General features: G+C 37.1%; 1 protein-coding gene across 2 annotated transcripts in view; it reads left to right on the top strand.

The window, feature by feature from the left end:
• The window catches only part of PNPLA4 (patatin like domain 4, phospholipase and triacylglycerol lipase), a 42267-nt gene that overhangs the window by 8781 nt on the left and 9674 nt on the right, over positions 1 to 23812 (top strand). For both annotated transcript variants that reach the window (XM_075196470.1, XM_075196469.1), the window contains exon 4: positions 180 to 315. In XM_075196470.1, coding sequence (XP_075052571.1) covers positions 180 to 315 — 136 coding nt within the window. The remainder of the gene's footprint in view (positions 1 to 179; positions 316 to 23812) is intronic.

Below are 23812 nucleotides of genomic sequence, written 5' to 3' on the forward strand. Positions count from 1 at the left end.
GGGTCTATAGCTTCTATTTTTATACATACAATACACACAGATGCATACATCTTTTACGACATTGAAAATGCAAAAGGTTTACTTCCTCAAACATACAGCTGAATGCAGAACACCTGTTAAATATTTATTGCATGCTAAATAATTAAACATGAGTAATGTTTATAATTTCTTTGCCACAGGGAAGGCATAGAAACTATTCTACCTGCTAAAGCTCATGAGATAGCAGAGAATTGTCTCTACATATCAATCACAAACACCAAAAGCAGAGAAAATTGCTTGGTTTCAAGTTATGCCTCTAGAGAAGAGCTCATTAAGGTAACAATGTTGTCATCATTGACTATGGCAAATGTAAATATATTGTGTTGCATTAAACTTAATGAGTTGTTTATTTTATTTATTCTATTCCCCCATTCTTCCTGACCTAATCAGATGACATGTATACTGCTATAACACTTTTTTTTCTGAATTTCACTGTCCATACCATATCTCAAGCACTTTACAATCATTTTAGTTGAGGTACTTTCTGGCATTAATTTTGCAAGTGATAACTATGCAAACTGAATATAACTGGTATGCAAATTCATCATGCAGTGCAGTAAGACTTGAGTGGCTTACTAAAGCTTAACATTAAGTTTTAATTGGATATAGATGACATGAATCCCTATCTAGATATAAATACATCTAAATTTAAATCTAATTTTGTTTTCAAAAACTCTTAAAAATAAACATTAGAACACTTATACCAAGGCACCATGTAAAAAGTATGTATCTGGAAGTTCTATAATATCATCATCATCACTTATTTATATAGCGCCAGAAAATTCCGTAGTGCTTTACAATTGCGGACAAACACAGTAATAAACAAACTTGGTAAAACAGACAAAGAGGTGTTAATCTTTCATTACAAAGTGCTACAATCACAAACTATCTCTGAGTAGATGTTACAATGCTGTTGTATGTGTCATACATTGGGGTCTTAGCCACACTTACCTCATCCGCTGCTGTCATATCATTGTCTACCTGGGTCCCTCCTGATCGCCTGCAGCATTCCTGTCCATCACATCTTCGTTTGTAAACAAACAAATACTGTTTGTTCTCCTGCATGGGCGTGGCCATCCTGGGTGCAGTCATGTGACCATTCCAGACCAACCAGATTCAGCAGCTGTGATCACATGAACTGTGCAGCCAATAATTGTTTGGGACACCCTATTTAAACCTGCTGCTGAGATCTGTTCATTGCCAGAACAAAACACTTCTCTCCTGAGGATAGTTCTTGGCTCCAGGTTCCAGTTGTTCCTGCACTATTCCTCATTCCCTGTGTTTACAAGGTGATCCTCTTTGGTGTACATCCTGCTTTATCAACTACATATCACTTTGCAAGTATCCTGCATTCTAAAGAGCATATCTTCTTCCAAGCATCCTGCATTATCCGGAGTTCATCATTCTACAAGTACTTTGCACTTTCAAGCTGCTTATCTTCCTGCAAAATTCTTCATTCAGCAAGAGTGCTCACCCCAGTAAGAACTTTCCACCATCCAGTGTCTATTCTGCAGTACCAATGGCTTTACCAGTATCACCTGTTCTGCTGCTGTGGCTGGTTCTAAATCTCTAGGGCTTATTTCCAGTTCTGTGTATCTGTGTGTGAGTTCCAGGTCTGTGCCTGCCTTGCAGTCCTGAGTCCGCCAGTCGGTGTCACAGTTTTGAGTTCCTAGTCCCTGTCTCCAGCTCCAGTTTGCTCTGTTCTGAGTTTCCGTGTGTTTCCTATCTGAGTTCTTATTAGTGGGTTCCAGTCCCGTGTGCCTGGCCACAGGAGCTGGGATTGAGTTCCCACGAACAGTTCCAGTCAGTTATTATGCCGGATTCCAGTCTAGTACTCAGGCACAGACTCTGGTCCTTATACTCCTATACTGCTTGTGCTACTCTGAGGACTCTGCATGAACAGAGAGATCATCCAGGCCGCTAGGTTCTGTTTCAGTCCTGCTCCAGCTAGGCCCATAGTCCTGAATCGGATTGAGAAATACAGACGACCGTGACAGTATGCTTGAGAGCAAAGAGAAGAAAACTCAATGATTTAATGTAGTTCTATTCTAATTTACACTGTATGCTAAATCTTTTATACAGCCACCCTCACTATAATGCCAGGTTTGGCCTGTGTTCCAAGCTGGCGGTATAAAATATGTCAATATTTATTACAGGCTCTAGTAACTAGCAAATCCTATAAAAATAGGTGACATTGTGCAAACTATGTACCTTATGTTTGTTCAAAATTATACAGTTGCCAATATCCTTTTAGAGTCTTTATTATAACCAGCAAATGATCATCTCTACAGTAGATTGAGTTTGTGTAATTTTCAGTGTAATGGGAATAAGTGGTAGGCAGTTGGGTTCAGCAGCTGCAGACATTAAAGAGAAGCATTCATGCTCTTAACTATGTGGCTATGTACAGTATGCACTAACTCATTTATCCTCACTTGGACTTTTTTAATGTCTCCCTAATTGGAAATATTGAGAAGGATACTCCTTTTGCTTCCACGGTGACCTTAATGTTTTAATTGTTTGAAACTTTAACTTTCTTTATAACAGATCACTCTTTGTCTAAAAATGTTATATTTAGTTTTTATTTTCCTACAATCTGATTGGAACAAAATCAAAGATACTTATTCCTTTGGTTCGCTTAGCTCTTAGTCATTTTTATTATCCACAAGATAATGCAATGTTAAAATGAAGCAACTTACACAGCAGTATATTGGTAGGCATGTGCACTGCAATAGCATTTGTTTCTTACTACTGTTGATGTTATATCATTATAATTTCTAAAAATGATTATTCCTCGGTGTAATATTTTTTTAGTTGTTAGTTTTGGGGAATATATATTTTTATGTTTTGGCTTGGGCACATAATGACCTCAAATTAGCTCAGAAATATCTCTTATGATATGGAATGTCTCCATTGGTTGTAATTAACTATTTGGAACATTCTATAATGGCTCAAATGCAAATGATTACTAGCTTTGTACTAAGATGTGGTTATATTCATGTTTTTGTAGGCATATAAATAATGATTATGTAAAGGTCAATGATGACTTGAGCAAGGTGCTATACTAGGTTGTTTTGACTGAACTATTGATACTTTATCCATTTGTTTTAGATGTGTTGTGTCAATGCATCAACCACATATCTCTGACTCCCAACCTGTCTGTCTGTATGTACTCCGTTAGAAAACATGTGACATATAAGTGTATGACAACACACCACAATGCTTATTTACCCCATAGGGGTAAGTGACTTTTATTTAATATCCCTTAAATAATTCCACACCATAGCCCATGTTCGGTTTATATAATTAATACAGTGTATGTCTCTGTAAAACCACAAACATATTGACAGCCTTCATAAACGATAGGAGCTACATTTGTACAGCTCCCATATACAAACAACTGGGATACCTGTCTCTCTATAAAAGCCATCAGATGCTCTCGGTTCAGTGGAAATTGCCACAGTAATTCAGATTCGTTAGATCTGAACTGTAGGAAAAAACATGCGCGCATATTTCCCCTGGGAAAAAAAAGGACTGTCCTTGGAAAACCAGGAAAATAAAAAAAAATAGTAATTATAATTTAGCTCTTAAGTTCAATTAATCTTTCCTGCAGTTTAATCTTTTTTAAGGTTTTTAAGTAATACTTACCATATAAAAGCGTTAACTAATATCAAAGTTGTACAGTGTTGATGCTAGTTACACAAATTAATAAAAGGAAGGGATTTTTATCTTATCATATTGCTTCAACAACCCAACAGCCTGTACCATTTGTAATGCAAAGTAATAGTGTACCGTCGGTTCAGTGTTGTTTTCACTAGAAAAGATGCAATCACCTTACCATGTATTAGGTTGTTGCAGGCAGGAGATATGAGGCATTTGTGATCTAAACAGTAGATGAATTGAAGTGGTTCCATATGTACAGATAATCAATACAAGTATCCCAAAAGCAGGTATGCAAACAGGCAAGGCAATATGATATAATCTAGCACAATGATGACAATGCTGTAGGTTACTGACAGGATAGTGAACCATGGAAAGTCACTGGCGCAAATAATAAATTAAATTGTATAGATAGTCCCTGACACAGATCATGAATATCATAGTAAGCTAGTATGCAAGTGAGACAGAAATTGCACAGTCCGTTGTTCAAGGGCGGAGCTCAACCCTCAGGGTTCAATGTGACCAGTACTATAGGAGTTAGCGGTCACTCCTGAGCCAGGCCCAAAGCCCCTCATTGTGAAGCAGATGAATTCAAAGACTGCTAACTCAGTAAGCACACAGTATAGCGAAGGTAAGACTACCTGTAGCATGTGGAAGAGGAGCAGTAGTGCGTATAGAAGCCAAGTAGTCAGAGCCAGAAGTCACTGATTTCCAAAGCCAGTTATCACAGGAAGGTAAGCAGGTTACAGAACTGATATGCTATTGTAGGAAATGCTATAAAGAGCAATTGATGCCTGGACAATGATGTTAGATAACCTGACTGCCTCAGATTTACACAATGTAGCTATGAAGAATCAGAAATACTTTTGTAAAAAGCATATGATTGAAAACAGGCTGGCAGAATACAAAGTGATCATATGCATATTATATGCAGATCATAAAACCATGATTATCCAGTATAATGAATATTGTTTACAAGAGTTGTCACATTCAGTGTATGGCAATACGTTTATAAAAAACTTTTTTGCCATGATCCTGTTACATTAGTAATTTTTAATTTATTTGTAAATGTAAATGGATTGTATGATACATCTATAGTAAATATATTGTCTTCACCATCTGTAAGAATTGGTGTTCACACCTACTAAAAAAGCCACTGGAGATTTAAGCAACCCAATGCAGAACTACAGTGACAGAAAAATGACATGGGTGGGGGAAGGACCATTACAAACAGTGAAAAACCAGGATCACATACTTTTATGTAAAAGGTCAAAGTGTGTGTATACAGTATGTAAGTTTATGTGTATAATATTGTATTGCTAATGGTGGCCATAAGTATAGTTAAAGATTAACTGAACCTTCCTATATAACCCCAAGTGTTGCGCATAAATAACTTCTGAATATCATAACCGATCTGCATGAATATTGTTGTGTGAATTATATTTTTGTCAAGAAACTTAGTCCGGGAGAAGTCAGGACATCGCAACCATTTATATATAAAATGCCACAGATATCTACAGCTACAGACAGTCAATATAGTCAATAAGACAGTTGGAAGCCTACTACTACACCTTGTTGAAGCTGCAGGGGAAGTCGGAGGGAGGAGCCATGTTTTAATAACTGGGAAAGAGCCTGAGGGAATTTGATAGACAATTGTAAATGGTCAAATACCTAAGCAGGAGCGACAATGGAAGTAAATGGTTATAAAGAACATTCAAAAGAAGGTGCAAAGGTTTTTATTAAACCTTGGTGAATAACAGAAAGTGAGCACCTGAGAGAGGGGATATGAACTAAGGATTGAAAATAGATTTAAGGTGACTTCACAAAGAGGAGCCAAAATAAAAGTCAGAACATTATCAAAAATCAGTTTTTGGAAGTCTGTGTTGTAAACTGCTCAATCGTATGTGTCCATGCAATGCACAAAGCAGGTGGAAGGTAACAAGAACACACATGAATGTGATTTTGTACTCTTGTAGCAGTGTTTCCAGGCAAAATGTTCACCTCCCTGTTTAACTTCTGTATAACTTTAACTATATTAAAATTTTACAGAAGTGGAAGTTGCTCAATTAATTTATAGGCTCATAGCAGGTGCTTGAAAGGGTTGTCTTATCTTAAAAGGAACAAATTCAAAGAAAAATCCCCCAGCACACTGCTATAGCCAGCAAAGGAGCTGCCATTTATACTTGTTCATAAAAATGAAAAAGTCCCAGTTGCACATATTTGCAAATGTATGTTTAAGCCACCCACCACTCCACAGCACTTTTGCTTATAGGGTGGTCCTAACTCTAAACAGTGACAGTTCCATATATTTGGGCCATACATATGTGTTTTTAAATTGAGAGCTAACGTACCAAGAGGTACCCCAGATGCCTCCAAATAGCAATAGAGTGCCAGCACTCCACCTCAGTTACTGACACCAACATGCCTCTCAGATAAATACAGAAATGGAAGACCCACTCCTTAGGCAGTGGGGTCTGCCGAAAAAAAAACTAGCAGGCCCCCCCCGTCTAGGAATAACCAGCCCAGTGCTGAAAGACTAGGGCTCTTGCTACACCCCTGGGCGGTGGGTGTAGGGTAATAACAGAGATAGAATGTTAAAAAAAAACAACGAGCGCCATTTTGTTTTGTGGAACTACAAGTCCCAGCCAGCCCAGGCTGCCCTAAACAATCTGGGCATGCTGATGCTTGTATAACTACAAGCACCAGCATATCCATGGCAGCCAGGGTATGCTGGTATTCCTAGAGGGGGGGGGAATGCTCATTTTTAGGTTGGTTGTCATTATGGCAGGGGGACCCCTGACACAAGTCCCCCTGCTGTGGTGCCACCCACCCCAGGCTAGTTTGCCTAGTGCTGGTTGTATGATAATCGGGGGGATCTCATGCCAGTGTAACAGTGATGTGTTTACTACTCTCGCAGCTAGATGAGAACAACACAGGAGAGTTAGCTAAACACGGGGAGTGTTCGACATCTCAGCAAATCGCCAGAGATCACCAGCAATTTTTCAAATCAGAGTAAAAATCTCAGTTTAATACATCTGGCGACTTGAGCACTAAAATCGCGGGTTATCACCCGCGATTTGCCGTGATTTTAAAACGCTGAATAAATCAGACCTTGATAGGGGTCTGATTTAGATTTTATAGTAAATCAAGCTATAAAATGCAACTGTGGTAAAACCGTGTTGTACTGCATGTGAAGCAAGTTTAAAATATTCAGGCAGATATAGAATAGAGAGGGGTGCGCAACCAAGCTCAACTCTAAATCACAATGTAAAAATATAACTGCCCAGTATTTGTGTTCTATATGCAAAAGCAGGTAGTATTTTCTCTGCATGCATAAACGATAAAAACAATTACAGATGGCTTTGCACCTAGCTCTGCACCCTATACGGACTGAATTTGTAAGGGTTGCAGAGACGTATGATCAATGACTGGTTTAAAACCACACTCAAGTAACCTCATAATAGAAAGGCCTGCAATATATTTCTACAAGTAACAAATAGTTCATAGAAATTGAAATACCATAGAATTATTACAAATGCTACATTTGAATATCTAAGTAAATGATGCAGAGTTAATATTGATGTAGGTGGGATCAATTTTTTTATTGATTTTGTATCTATTGCTGGTAGTGCAGTTAATTTACATCATTGGCAATAAATATTTATGCAGATTTGTTTTTAGCACATAGAGGTTTATTTACTAACCGCGCTGAAAGAAATGTGAAGCAACAAGACATGTGGTTTTATTGTCTAACCACTAGACAGATATAAAGCTAATTGCTAATTTAGAGTGGTATTGCTGCAGGTTTTGTCAACTGTTTGACTTGTTGGGCACTAATGATGATTATTAAATCAATACATGTTGGCATATAGCAATTGAAAGTGTTGCTGCAGTACAGCACAGTATTTGCTGAAAAAAGATTGAAATCTATTTAAATGATTCTAGTTTCTGTTGGTACTGCAGTGATGTCAGCTCATCCGACTAGACATATTTTTAAATTAAAGAAAATTAAAGAAAGTCTCTAAAAAGAATACATAAGGACAAAAATGTGCCTCCTAGTGCAATATTTGTAACTAGTAACCTTATTTCAAACAATACAAATTGTGCACCACATAAATGATCTTAAAATGGCCATCTGTGTATTCCAGTATCTCTCTTTTAGATCTCTGCTCCATATACTTGTTGACAAATCCCCCCCTCTCACACAAACACACAAAAAAGTGTTTAATGTTTGTTTGTACGTCATTTATTTTTATATCACTGGTGGCACATGTATAAACACTGGAGCAATCATTTTGTCACGAGCCGCGGCGGTACTCACAGCCGCCGCGGCTCGCTTCCTGCCTGCCCCAGCGTCCCGGCCGTCACCATGACGACCGGGAAGTCACTTCCTTCTAACTCCCGACCGTTGCTAAGGCAACGGCCGGACGCCCAGCACTGTAGCGCCGCGTCCCGGCAACAGGGGACAGCTGGGCGCGTGCGCAGGGAGATCTAATAGCCTGCTGGCTATTAGACTGTGATTAATTCATTAATCAGCTCCTGGAAGTATTTTCAGAGCTAGACTCTGATTGGCTCATCTGTACATTTAAGGCAGTGAGGTCTGCAGCCTCACTGCCGGTTATAGCGTTCTGTCCTCAGTCCTGCTGCCTGCTTGTGCTATCCGTTTGGTTCCTGCTACCTTGGATTTGACTACCCGTGTTTTGACCCCTGCTTGTTTTTGGACCTGTGACCCTTCTCTTCTGACCTCGACCTTTTGCCTGGATTTCGGATTTTGCTTCTCTGCCTGTGTGTCTGACCCTTCGCTTGTCTCTGGATTTTTGCATCTGTGCTTGTGACCCTTTGACCTAGGATTCTTCTTTACTATTGCCCACCAATCAATCCACTCCTGGGTACTCCTTTAAGCCAGTATACGTTACTCGACCCTCGGACAGTCCGCAGCCCAGTCTGTCCCCACCACTAGGGGCTCCAGCGAACACCGGGCCTTCAGAGTAGTCCCCGAGTTTCACTGTACTGGCTTGGGAGTTCCTAACACATTTGCTGTTATTTTTCTCTATTTCACGGAAAGTCGTCATGTGGTGGAATTTCACAATCTTTGTTTGGACACTTTTGAGAAGAAAACTCTTCTGGTATAAAAAAAACCCATTTAAGCCTGGTTTTTGCACTGCTGTCTTAATTGAGAAAAACAGTATTGCACTATTTTTTCTCTTTTTTTTTTTGTCAATATGCCTTAATATATGGAGCTGAGATCTGGATGAGAGATGCTGGATCATCGTACAATAGAGATGGGCCTTTCATGATCATGTATGTGGTACGCAATTTTTATTGTTTGTAATAAGGTTGCTAGTTATGAATTTTGCACTAGGTGGTGACTTTTTGTCCTTTTGTATTTTACTACATATGTTATATTGTCCTGGGTGAACAAACAGGAGTGAGTAAAGGACGGCAGCTACTTTGATACAGAGGGAGTGTGATTTTAATAGTCGGGATATTGTGTCATGGAGGATAAGGATATACTAATCTTGTCTACAGTGATATCAAGACTATTGGCGGTTTTACAGCCAAAAGAAGTTTAGCGCCACTTTACTTAAGGTTGTTAAATATAAGAAAGCTTTGCTGTTTGTGATCAGAAAATATTATCTACATTTTTAGTACATAATACAGTATATGAAAGGTAATAGACAAGTGATGTTAATATGTGGAGTAACCCTCTTCTTTAAATGATAAGGATATTAGAAGTCACTAACTTTCGATTACCATATAAAAAGAACAGTAATTCAGTAACAGTAAGTGTGAGGTGAATTATTCCTTAAAATACACACATTTTAATTGAAAATATTTGTTCATTAACATAGACTAACATTTACAGAAAAACTTGTGTGGACAGTCACTGACACACAGATCATCATCATCAGCAGCTATTTATATAGCGCCACTATTTCCTCATTGCTGTACAGAGAAGTCCCTCACATCAGTCCCTGCTCCATTGGAGCTTACAATCTAAGTTTCTTAACATACACACACACAGACTGAGAGAGACTAAGGTTAATTTAATAGCAGCCTTTTAACCTACTAGTATGTTTTTGGAGTGTGGGAGGAAACCTGAGCACCCGAACAAAACCTACACGAACACAAGGAGAACATACAAACTCCACTCAGATAAGGCCATGATCGGGTTTTGAACTCATGACCCCAGTGCTATGAGGCAGAAGTGCTAACCACTAATTCACTGTGCTGCCCATGATTTGTTCAGACACAAAGACACTGACCGTTTTACAAAGTTACTGCCATCGTCTCCACTTCTGTTAGGACTGCAACTATGATTGTGCCCAAGGATGCTTCCTGTTTATTACTACACAGGTCTTATTATGGGAGTACAGGGGATAGGCATCAACTGATCCTTCACATTGGAAGAGTGTAAGTCAAACATCTTTTGCACTAATGATGATGATGACTTTTGAAGTCATCACTTCAGCGTTGATTACGAATATCCATTCTACTCTTAATAGTGCATTATTCATAAGAACTGAATCATTCTAGTACGGACACATTGCAATGAAGGTGCTGCATGCACTATGTCACTGTGGTAGAAATTCAGCTCTGAAAAATACTGCATTTTCCCAGCAATAGTTGCCATGTGACACCATGTGACATTTCAGATGAAAAGGTTTAATATCACTCTATGTAATTGGTGATCCATGTGTACATGGTAGAGTAAGCTGTGAGCTGACTTCAGTCTGTTGCACAGGAGCCATCGTTGATATAATATAGTGAAGTTATCTTGTAGACTGTACTATTGTTCTTCTTCAAATATTTTGCAGAGTTTATATAAATACAAAATTAAAGGAACAGACCTCTTATAGCAATCTACCTTGGTTAAAAAAATATATAATTTTTCAATTGTAATACCTCTTTTATTTTGCCAAATGTCTTTAGATTTGCAATAGTAAGGATAAATACTGACAACAACCGAGCACGGGCCTTTCTTTTCTATTTTGTGTCCAAGTTTGCCTATTGTCTTCTAAGCTGCTCTCCAATCAACTTATTAAATATTTATTTAAAAAATAAATAGCTTTGTTACATGCCATTTTATTTTGCATTTGATTTTATTTTAGTGCTGTTAGCAAGGATGTTAGTGTATTAATTGTAAAAAAAACCTTGCAAAATAAATCAGGACCTGGGATGCAGGCTGGGCGGGGGCAGTGTAACAGTGATGTGTTTACTACTCTCGCAGCTAGATGAGAACAACACAGGAGAGTTAGCTAAACACGGGAAGTGTTTGACATCGCAGCAAATCGCCAGAAATGACCAGCGATTTTTCAGATCAGAGTAAAAATCTCAGTTTAATACATCTGGCGATTTGAGGACTAAAATCGCAGGTTATCAACCGCGATTTGCCGTGATTTTAAAACGCTGAAAAAAATCTATTTAGATTTTATAGTAAATCTAGCTCTAAAGTGCAGCTTTGGCAAAACCGTGTTGTACTGCATGTGAAGCAAGTTTAAAATATGCAGGCAGATATAGAATAGAGAGGGGTGCGCAACCAAACTCAACTCTAAATCACAATGTAAAAATATAACTGCCCAGTATTTGTGTTCTATATGCAAAAGCAGGTAGTATTTTCTCTGCAACGACAAAAACAATTACAGATGGCTTTGCAGCTAGGTCTGCACCCTATACAGACTGTATTTGTAAGGGTTGCAGAGACGTATGATCAATGACTGGTTTAAAACCACACTCAAGTAACAAATAGTTCGTAGAAATTGACATACCATAGAATTATTACAAATTTTAAATTTGAATATCTAAGTAAATGATTAGTATTGATGTAGGTGGGATCAATTTTTATATTGATTTTGTATATATTGCTGGTAGTGCAGTTAATTTACATCATTGGCAATAAATATTTATGCAGATTTGTTTTTAGCACATAGAGCAAAAGAAAAACATAGAGTTGCGCAGAAATACCGAATACAAATATTTAATATAGTTAAAACAAATACATGAGTATGTTTGCCTGGAATCAATATAGGCTATATGAAAAATATATATATAGATAATGCATGCATAGGGAAATATAAACATACATATGTGTTGCCTTGAGTAGCAGAAATAAACATACAGAATATATAAACCACACAAAGAAGGAATAAACCTTCATACAAAGAATATAAAAATCTAAAACATAAAAGATCACATGGATTGCATTTAGACAAATGTGTATGCACTTTAGTCTCCGTTTACTGAAAAAGAATATCCAATTCATATGATGGCGACATCAGAAAAATGTGTATATATCTATCCGGATCGATAGTAGAGTGAAAAATATATATAAAAATAGCTTAGATCGTCTTGATCCACTCCTGTATAAATGTTTACAAAGTCAAACAATTATCCACTTGTAATGAGAAGAAAAAATAGCTCCTTTTAATCGTCAGTAAGGCTGACACAAACATGGACCACATATAGACTGGTATGACTGTAGCTGGGGAACTCAGTATTAATAACCCGTTTGGGTTCCCGGAGGTACGTTGATTCTAACTCGATTTCAGCCACTTAGTCGGTAAGAAGATTTACCAAACGGGTTATTAATACTGAGTTCCCCAGCTACAGTCATACCAATCTATATGTGGTCCATGTTTGTCCAAAATGCATGACATACAAAAACAATTCAGCATAAGACAAAACAGGGACAGAGAGGACGGAGAATGGGCAGACACGAGACATAGGGTAGAGGACACTACCGTGAAAGCTTACATGGGGAGTGCAATAGTGCTATTTGGAGGTTTTTGGGGTTCCTCTTGGTAAGTTAGCTCTCAGTTTAAAAACACATGTATGTATGATCCAAAAGTAGGGACTCTGGTTAGAGTTAGGACCACTCTATTAGCAGAAGTCCTGTGACGTGGCAGGTGGCTTATCATGCATTTGCAGATGTGTGTAACTAAAATTTCTGAATTTTTATGTACAAGTAGAAATAGCAGCTTTGTTACTGGTTAACAGCGGTGTACTGTAGGATTTTTCTCTGTATAGACTCATAGTGTTAGGCATAGAACATATTTGGAAGACCCTTAGAGGGGGGGGGGGGGAATTGTTTTTTCAAATTATATTAGCAGGCGTCCATCTGGATGTTTAAGCTTCAGACATTACATCCAGGGATTCTCAATGAGAAAATTGAATTTAATGATGAGGTTTATTAAATTTATTTGTGCAAGTTTATTATTTTTTATTTTATTTTATGTTACTATCTTGGACCCTATGTGGATTCTATGGGTCTTTATATGTATGTCTCTATATTCTTTATGGTGCATGTTTTTGATATATTTTATTACCTTTGTTAAATTTTGCATAGAATTACTGTTGATTATTTATGGTTATTGTGTGTGGTTATTATTATTACAGCTGTAGTTATATAGATATAGTGACCTTCTGTATTTGTGGGATATATATTATGGGTACAGTATTATTGTATTACTCATAAATTATTATTATAAGTGGTATGTAGGTATTTAGTAAGATTCTATTTTTTTATAGACTTTCTGATTATTTGTTGTTTTCAATTTGTTTTGTTACTGCTAGCGGTTATTGACATAAGCTTGCAGAACAGATGACAGAGGTATTCACCTATAGCAGCTGGCTTTCCTGTAGAGCTTGTTGCGCTCACAGGTAGTTGGATCCCTCCAGGACTTAACTCTTGAGTAGTGAAAGCTTATGTGCAATACCACAGCTGGAAGATAGGAGGTGGTAGCAAGAATGGATCGGGTGGTCAAAGCAGGCCAAGGTTAGGGGTCCTTAGCAAACAGAATGATCAGTGACAGGCAAATGGGTGAGGGATGGCAGCGAGCAGGAATATCCAAGGAACTGATCCAAAGGTCAGGGCAATCAAAATTTATGCAGAGTCCAATAACAAGCCAAGGGTCACAACATAGGGGCAAATAAAGAGTACTGAAGTGTATCCAGCAGGTCAGCAATAGACAGAATAAACTCTATAACCGGCAGGGAGGCTAAGCCCTCCCTGCCTTATCTACACATAAGGGCTAATGAACAACAGGCAGCACAGTCATGGCAATCATGCTCCTGGTTGTACATCATGCCTGAACGCTGCGCTAGCTGACTGATTGTCCCAGCTGTTGCCTAGGAGACGGTTGGGACAAAGAGGAAGCGATGTCCTGGTCATCATGGCGATGGCCAGGACGCTGCCCGAATGTAAACAGTGAGCTGTGGCAGGTAAAGGCGACTCGTAACACATATAGTCTTTTTATATCTATTGATTTATTTTTGTTGGTATTATGATAATATTTTATGTGATTCATGAACAGGAATATTTTGATATTCTGAATTTAAAAATGCATGTATGACCTATTTATTCGAGAGTGATGAAGTGTAATAAATTATCTGGGAGACCTATACTGTTTCACCCTTCTGAGGATACTACAGGATGGATTAAGTATGGTTTTATCGAAGTTGCAAATCTAGTGGTGTGTGTGTGTGTGTGTGTATATATATATATATATATATATGTGTGTATGTGTGAAACTTATAATGATCACAGTTTAAAACACATGTAACTGATTAAAACAGTTTGCATCTAGAAGTTGTTATAATAAACATATATTAGAACAACTTTACATATATTTAAACAAACTTTTTTTTTTTAGTTCACTGTTTTAAATATTGATGTGACAGTAATATAAATTTACTTAAGTTTTATTATTATTTTGTCCCCTGAAGTGCACCACAACAAAGGTAATTGCCTTTCTCTTTCCTTTTCCGTGTACTAGTATTATTGAATTACTAGCAAAGTGTCACGTTTCTTGTGCGCTCCTATAGGTAGGGGATAGGGTGGGGAATGCAGCCTAAATCCCGTGGGAAGTACCTAATAAATTTCCCAAAGGTCAAAATTGGATATAAGTGGAAATGGGATAAGGCGCAAATAGGACGGGTTAGAATAACGGGTACCTCAATACCAATCAAATGCTTGAAAATGCTGAGATGTTGAGCTCATATGTCTAATATGTGAACACGTAACCTGAAACATGCAAGCATATGGTGTGTAATATAAGATGGTATACCCACAGTAACAGTGTAATAGGTCTTGATGGTTAAGTACTGCAACGTACTTCAAACCTCTCAATAACAAACAATCACTGAGGTACTAATAATCAGCTAAAACACATAACTGAGTTCAACAAATGCGATATAAAAACGACATAAAAATCATATTTAACATACGAATAGAATCAATAAGATGGTAATAATCACAATCTCAGCGTTGTGAATCCCAATGTTCCAGTACTATGATCATTTCAATATGATTCATAGTGTTTCAAAACCACCTTCAAAAGTGTCTTCTTTAATATTCAAAACTTCCTCTCCAATGATTCATATATGCGGGAGATAAGAAGAAAAAAACGATTCTCCAATGGTGTAATAATCCAATAACAATGTTTAATACCATACAGAAATAAAATCCACTTACATTTAGCAAGGGAAAACAGGTCTCATAAAGGTTTCTTTAGACACGCAGTCAGAATTATTTCTCGCTACTCCGTTGCGTGGTCAGATTCTTACTGACTTCCGGGTTGTGTTGTCACAGTAACCAAACTCGAGCTCCCATTGGATCCCTACGCGTTTCGTCATAGAGACTTCGTCAGGGGTGATCCAATGAGGGCCGAGCCACACAATATATAGAGTCTCGAGATGGAATTGTTAACACTTACAATCCTGCTGGATCGTTAGTTATGTGATTTTAATAAGGGGTGTGTCATGAGTCCCTAGGAGTAAATGGACCTTATTGCAGATGAACTGTCTGAAGACCAGTCTTTATATAGCTAAATCTGCCTGTCTTGATTAGCGTAATCTGTATTGGGAAAGGGGAATCTAAAGATGGACATGTACTATAGAAATCTTCTATTGAGCACTTCACTCTATTGAAAAATTCATGATTGGCAATTCTCGTGGTTGTTATATAAAGTTAAACATATACCTATTTTAAAATTGATAAAAACACATCTTTTAAAACGGATTGGATAATCAAAACCTTATTCTTAATTCCCTTTTCTCAAGGTAATTAATAGATATATCTAATTTCTTTGTGAGCTACTGAGAATGAAATTTATTTCCAAAGGTTACCAACGTATCTGAAATCTCGATGAACAAAGTATGTATAAAATTTACAAAAAGGAGGTGAGTTCAAAGTCGGCATTTAGCCCGTGTGGGGTTAGAGTGCCTAAATTAAATATCCATTTGGCTTCTTCCTGATTCAATGATTTGTTAAAATCCCCTCCCCTCCAGTGTCTTTGGACCAGCTTTATTCCCAAGAATTTTAGTCCTGATGGATCTTGATGGTGTACTTGTTTGAAATGATTGGACAGATGGTGGGTTTCCAAACCAATAGTGATGTTTCTGATATGCTCATTTAATCTTGTCTTTAATTTCCTAAAGGTTCTACCTACATACTGTAGGCCACATGGACAGCTAATGAGGTAGATCACCCCTAGAGAATTACACGATATGTGTTCATTGATGTTATAGGATTTTGATGAGGTGTGTGATGTGAACTCCACTATCCCTTTGGTTCTAACCGGTTTTGTAAGGTTGCAGGCCTTGCAATTAAGGCAATGATAAAATCCTTTGTTTTGTTTTGTATTTTTCAACCAATTTGATGTATTGTTGATTGTCTTGGGTAAATGGCTGGATACCATTTTGTACTTTAAATTAGGTGCTCTTTTGAAGGTGACGACAGGATTCGTTGGAAGAAATTTGGATAGGGTCTCATCTTTTTTTAAAAGGTGCCAGTGCTTATTTATAATTCTTTTAATGTTTTTCGCCGACTTTGAATATTGAGTAATAAACGGAACGTGTAAATTTTCATCCAATTTGTTATTGCCTTCCTTTGTTTTGTATTTAAGAAGATCATCTCTAGTGAGGTTACTTACTTCTTCCATCGCCTTGTTTACCCTACTGTTATTGTAGCCTCTCTCTTGGAATCTGGCTTTTAGCTTATTTCCTTGTTCTATAAAGTTGTTTATATTTGAGCAGTTTCTCCTTATCCTTACAAACTGTCCCGGGGGATATTTTCCAGCCAATTCAGATGATGATGACTGCTTATAGGTATATAGCTATTGCAATCCACTGTTTTGAAGTGTGTTTTGGTTTCTATCTTATCTCCCTCAATAAAAATGTCCAAGTCTAAAAATGTTACATTCTTTTGACTAAAATTAGTCACAAACTCAAGGTTTTTTTGTGGAGTATCCATACTTCTAATGAAGTCTTTTAGTGCTTCTTCACTACCTTTCCAGATGAAAAAAATGTCATCTATGAATCTTTTCCACAGGACCAAGTTTGACACCAAGCCATGATTGGACCAGATATTCTCCTCCTCCCAATGGCTCATGAAGAGGTTGGCATAGCTTGGCGCAAACTTGGTCCCCATTGCTGTTCCTCTTTCTTGTAAGTAGTGAACGTTCTGGAACCAAAAATTATTATGGGTGAGTATGAAACTTATTCCTTCCATAATAAATTCAATCTGAGTAGGTGGAATAGAAGAATCTTTGTCCAGAAAGTATTTGATACTGTTCAGACCATCAGAGTGATTAATGCAGGTGTATAGTGTGCGTACATCACTTGTCACTAGAATAAATTTCTTTTCCCACTGAACTTCACTTAGGAGGTTCAGTATGTGTGTAGTATCTCTTAAATAGGACTTTTGTTGCTGCACTAGAGTCTGCAAGAATGTGTCAATATATTCAGATAATCGAGATGTCAGAGAATTTATCCCTGATATAATGGGGCGGCCAGGAGGTTTCTTTATGTCTTTATGCACCTTTGGGAGGTGGTAGAATACTGGCAAAATGGGGTGCTCAATTCTCAAAAATTTGTATTCCTTCTCCGTAAGGATTCCTTTTTCGAAACCTTCTTTCAGCATTTTGAGGAATTCCTTCTGATATTCTGTGGTGGGATCCTTATGTAGCACTCTATATGTGTTGGAATCTTCCAACAAATTTAGAGATTCAGCTACATAGTGGTCCTTACTTAAAATGACAAGACCCCCCCCCCCCCCTTATCTGCTGGCTTGATGACTATTGTAGTGTCCTTGGAAAGATCTTTAAGTGCTTCCCTTTCTTTGTATGATAAATTCATTTTTATTTTATTTTCTGTATTGAGGGCCAAAATTTCGTCTTCAATCACTTTGTGAAAAGCATTGATGTAATTGCCTTTTGTATAGGTAGGATAGAACTTTGATTTAGGATGAAGATCAGTGTGTTGATAGTTCGACGGATCTTGAATGTTGTTAGGGACAGTATTGTTTCTTGAATCTTTAAGGAAATATTTTTTCAATGTTAAATTCCTAATGTACTTCTGAATATCAATGTATGTCTGAAATTTGTTCATTTGATGAGTCGGTGCAAATTTCAATCCTTTCCTGAGGAGAGAAATGTGTGCCGATGACAGCACTTTGCTGCTCAGGTTATGTATACCGTGTGTGCCATGATCTTCTTTATTTTTCTCTTCAATAGTGTTTAGATTTGTTTTTTTCCGTTTCTGAGCCTTTTGAGCTTTTTTACCCCCTCGGATTCCTCTTCTAAATATGGTAATTTTCTTCTTCTCCTTTGAGTGCTTTGCGTTTTCCACGGTGTGAATGGAGTCTGGATTGTCTCTAAAAAAGAAACTGATGGAGGGGTATTAAAATATTCAATCATGCTAATGTCTTTCTGATTTTCTAAATTCTCATCCTGTTTGGAACTAATATTTTCAGGATGGCAAGGTAGTGGTGATGGTACAAGCATACATGTGCCGGTTGGTGAGTTAAATGTCTCATTTCCCGTTTCATCAATTGTAATAAGTTGCCAAAAATCTTGTATACTATTTTCAAGAATCTCCTCACTGCTAACTTCCTGTAAGTCTGCATAAAGGTGATAATCCATATCCATTCCTCCTTTATAGAATGAGTCTTTGACTGTTTGTGTATAAGATTCCATTTCTAGTGTAATGTTGTGCTCGTCATCCGTGCGATCTTCTTTATGTACCAATGTCATATACTGTTGATAGGAAAGATTATATTTTTCATAAATCCTCCTGTTTTGTTCTTTAGGGTCTGACATATTACCTTTGGGTATATTAACTGTATCCAGAGGTTTGTTCTGCTCTTTTTTGTCTCTCATAATCTTCTTTTTTTTCTTTTCAATCAGTTCTCTTTCTACCCTTTCCAGTTTATTACTCACCAAATTTTCCAATTCTCTAAACTCACAATTATCTTTTACATAATCTAATTTAGACCAAAGCTCTTTTATTTCTAGATCAACTTCCCTTAATTCATGCTCTCTTTTTTCTATCAATAATTCCATCAAAGTTGTAGAGCATTTTTTTAGGACTCCATTCCATTTTTCCATAAAATCTGGATTTTCCATCCCATGTGTGGGTGTTTTGTTAAGTTTCAGACCCTTCGGAATCATCGATTGTGTTAGATAAAATTCAAGAGTGGCTGAATCCCACCATATTCTAATTTCTTTTGTTAAAAGTTTTTCTAACTTTAAAAAAATGTCACAGAAGTTAATCTCCTGGCATTTGAACGTCGGACCATGAATAATAGTGTCAAACACATTTTGTGCTGTTTGTTTCCTTGTTTCTCTGGTCTGAAGTAAACGATCAGTCATGATGATATTGAGGATAGGGGTATAGTATGCCGCACAGAAAAACAATAGGTAAATATAGTTGCAAGCAAAGTGTCACGTTTCTTGTGCGCTCCTATAGGTAGGGGATAGGGTGGGGAATGCAGCCTAAATCCCGTGGGAAGTACCTAATAAATTTCCCAAAGGTCAAAATTGGATATAAGTGGAAATGGGATAAGGCGCAAATAGGACGGGTTAGAATAACGGGTACCTCAATACCAATCAAATGCTTGAAAATGCTGAGATGTTGAGCTCATATGTCTAATATGTGAACACGTAACCTGAAACATGCAAGCATATGGTGTGTAATATAAGATGGTATACCCACAGTAACAGTGTAATAGGTCTTGATGGTTAAGTACTGCAACGTACTTCAAACCTCTCAATAACAAACAATCACTGAGGTACTAATAATCAGCTAAAACACATAACTGAGTTCAACAAATGCGATATAAAAACGACATAAAAATTATATTTAACATACGAATAGAATCAATAAGATGGTAATAATCACAATCTCAGCGTTGTGAATCCCAATGTTCCAGTACTATGATCATTTCAATATGATTCATAGTGTTTCAAAACCACCTTCAAAAGTGTCTTCTTTAATATTCAAAACTTCCTCTCCAATGATTCATATATGCGGGAGATAAGAAGAAAAAACGATTCTCCAATGGTGTAATAATCCAATAACAATGTTTAATACCATACAGAAATAAAATCCACTTACATTTAGCAAGGGAAAACAGGTCTCATAAAGGTTTCTTTAGACACGCAGTCAGAATTATTTCTCGCTACTCCGTTGCGTGGTCAGATTCTTACTGACTTCTGGGTTGTGTTGTCACAGTAACCAAACTCGAGCTCCCATGGGTTCCCTACGCGTTTCGTCATAGAGACTTCGTCAGGGGTGATCCAATGAGGGCCGAGCCACACAATATATAGAGTCTCGAGATGGAATTGTTAACACTTACAATCCTGCTGGATCGTTAGTGATGTGATTTTAATAAGGGGTGTGTCATGAGTCCCTAGGAGTAAATGGACCTTATTGCAGATGAACTGTCTGAAGACCAGTCTTTATATAGCTAAATCTGCCTGTCTTGATTAGCGTAATCTGTATTGGGAAAGGGGAATCTAAAGATGGACATGTACTATAGAAATCTTCTATTGAGCACTTCACTCTATTGAAAAATTCATGATTGGCAATTCTCGTGGTTGTTATATAAAGTTAAATATTCAAAGTCGGCGAAAAACATTAAAAGAATTATAAATAAGCACTGGCACCTTTTAAAAAAAGATGAGACCCTATCCAAATTTCTTCCAACGAATCCTGTCGTCACCTTCAAAAGAGCACCTAATTTAAAGTACAAAATGGTATCCAGCCATTTACCCAAGACAATCAACAATACATCAAATTGGTTGAAAAATACAAAACAAAACAAAGGATTTTATCATTGCCTTAATTGCAAGGCCTGCAACCTTACAAAACCGGTTAGAACCAAAGGGATAGTGGAGTTCACATCACACACCTCATCAAAATCCTATAACATCAATGAACACATATCGTGTAATTCTCTAGGGGTGATCTACCTCATTAGCTGTCCATGTGGCCTACAGTATGTAGGTAGAACCTTTAGGAAATTAAAGACAAGATTAAATGAGCATATCAGAAACATCACTATTGGTTTGGAAACCCACCATCTGTCCAATCATTTCAAACAAGTACACCATCAAGATCCATCAGGACTAAAATTCTTGGGAATAAAGCTGGTCCAAAGACACTGGAGGGGAGGGGATTTTAACAAATCATTGAATCAGGAAGAAGCCAAATGGATATTTAATTTAGGCACTCTAACCCCACACGGGCTAAATGCCGACTTTGAACTCACCTCCTTTTTGTAAATTTTATACATACTTTGTTCATCGAGATTTCAGATACGTTGGTAACCTTTGGAAATAAATTTCATTCTCAGTAGCTCACAAAGAAATTAGATATATCTATTAATTACCTTGAGAAAAGGGAATTAAGAATAAGGTTTTGATTATCCAATCCGTTTTAAAAGATGTGTTTTTATCAATTTTAAAATAGGTATATGTTTAACTTTATATAACAACCACGAGAATTGCCAATCATGAATTTTTCAATAGAGTGAAGTGCTCAATAGAAGATTTCTATAGTACATGTCCATCTTTAGATTCCCCTTTCCCAATACAGATTACGCTAATCAAGACAGGCAGATTTAGCTATATAAAGACTGGTCTTCAGACAGTTCATCTGCAATAAGGTCCATTTACTCCTAGGGACTCATGACACACCCCTTATTAAAATCACATAACTAACGATCCAGCAGGATTGTAAGTGCTAACAATTCCATCTCGAGACTCTATATATTGTGTGGCTCGGCCCTCATTGGATCACCCCTGACGAAGTCTCTATGACGAAACGCGTAGGGATCCAATGGGAGCTCGAGTTTGGTTACTGTGACAACACAACCCGGAAGTCAGTAAGAATCTGACCACGCAACGGAGTAGCGAGAAATAATTCTGACTGCGTGTCTAAAGAAACCTTTATGAGACCTGTTTTCCCTTGCTAAATGTAAGTGGATTTTATTTCTGTATGGTATTAAACATTGTTATTGGATTATTACACCATTGGAGAATCGTTTTTTTCTTCTTATCTCCCGCATATATGAATCATTGGAGAGGAAGTTTTGAATATTAAAGAAGACACTTTTGAAGGTGGTTTTGAAACACTATGAATCATATTGAAATGATCATAGTACTGGAACATTGGGATTCACAACGCTGAGATTGTGATTATTACCATCTTATTGATTCTATTCGTATGTTAAATATGATTTTTATGTCGTTTTTATATCGCATTTGTTGAACTCAGTTATGTGTTTTAGCTGATTATTAGTACCTCAGTGATTGTTTGTTATTGAGAGGTTTGAAGTACGTTGCAGTACTTAACCATCAAGACCTATTACACTGTTACTGTGGGTATACCATCTTATATTACACACCATATGCTTGCATGTTTCAGGTTACATGTTCACATATTAGACATATGAGCTCAACATCTCAGCATTTTCAAGCATTTGATTGGTATTGAGGTACCCGTTATTCTAACCCGTCCTATTTGCGCCTTATCCCATTTCCACTTATATCCAATATTGAATTACTGTTGTAGTACCTCCTAAGTAATAATATGAATTAATACCCTTATATGGTGTGTAGATATGGAGAAATAAAAGTACTAAGATATTGATTATTGCGTCAGGATATATCTGGTACAATTATACTTCTCTCTGTATGGCGAAAATGCTTGAAAGCAATAAAAACATGGTGGACATATTTGCATATAAAAACACTTTGGTTATTTCATTGCTTTAGCTCACTAATGCACACATTAGTGTGAAATAGGTAGGATTCTATCATTTATAATTTCAGAGTAAAACACATATCAAGTTTATTGATTTTTTAAATTCCTATATCTACATCCATGTTTTTATCTCTTGTTTCTGCTTTTTCATTTTTAAAGCGAAACATACAAGACATTAACTGCTGATACAGTTGCTTCCAACTCCAGCATACACATTCTGATCAGCCAAAGATAATTTAGGAACATAACCACCTATTGTTGTTGTTTTTTGTTTTTTTAGCACTCACGGAAAGTAACATGTCATTGAGACCTATGCAATAGGGCTCTTGGGAAGATAACTGGAAAACTACACCAGATGAAAGTTTGTCAAGAATAAAGTAAACTGTATAGATTACTCTGCGTATTTGTTTTTGCATTATTAAGTGGCTTACTCTACACCACCCATGGGATTTGTTTAGGCTACATTTGATAGGTTCTGCTAAAAAAAAATAATAGCAATAAAAAAAACAATAATAGTAGTTGTAAATATTTTCAATATTTTCTTTTTACTGTGTTTGTATACATATATGAACATTTATATTGCCATGCAGCTGCTACCATTTATAATATGGGATACACCGAGCACAGGCATATTTCTTCTCTACTTTTGTTTCAAAATATTACCTTATTTTGTCTTGGCAGCTGTCCATCAAGCCTAGTTAAGGCTCATTTGGGTGTGGCTCTCAAGCCAGTCCTTGCTAGATGTAAGCCCCTATACCTAGGAAGTGAGTGCTGAGTGCATCTGATTTTAACTGCATTTTAATGGTGTTTAATTCATATAGGTCAGTGTAGGACCTGCATACAATGAGATACCCTTGACACTGGTATGCAGGCTTAAATGTTTTGATCAAAATATGAACTGATACCTTGTGTTTTCATTTTGCTAGCCATACACAGATATGCAGTGTTAAGGATAAGCACAACTGTCTTTTTGTTTCACTTCACAATTGTAATGTATTGTCTTATAGAATGCAATTTTCAGTTCTCTGGAATTGTCTATAAAAATTCTCGATAGTTCTCCCCTCAAGAC

The sequence above is a fragment of the Mixophyes fleayi genome, chromosome 2, assembly GCF_038048845.1.
Source record: "Mixophyes fleayi isolate aMixFle1 chromosome 2, aMixFle1.hap1, whole genome shotgun sequence".
Classification (NCBI taxonomy): domain Eukaryota; kingdom Metazoa; phylum Chordata; class Amphibia; order Anura; family Limnodynastidae; genus Mixophyes; species Mixophyes fleayi.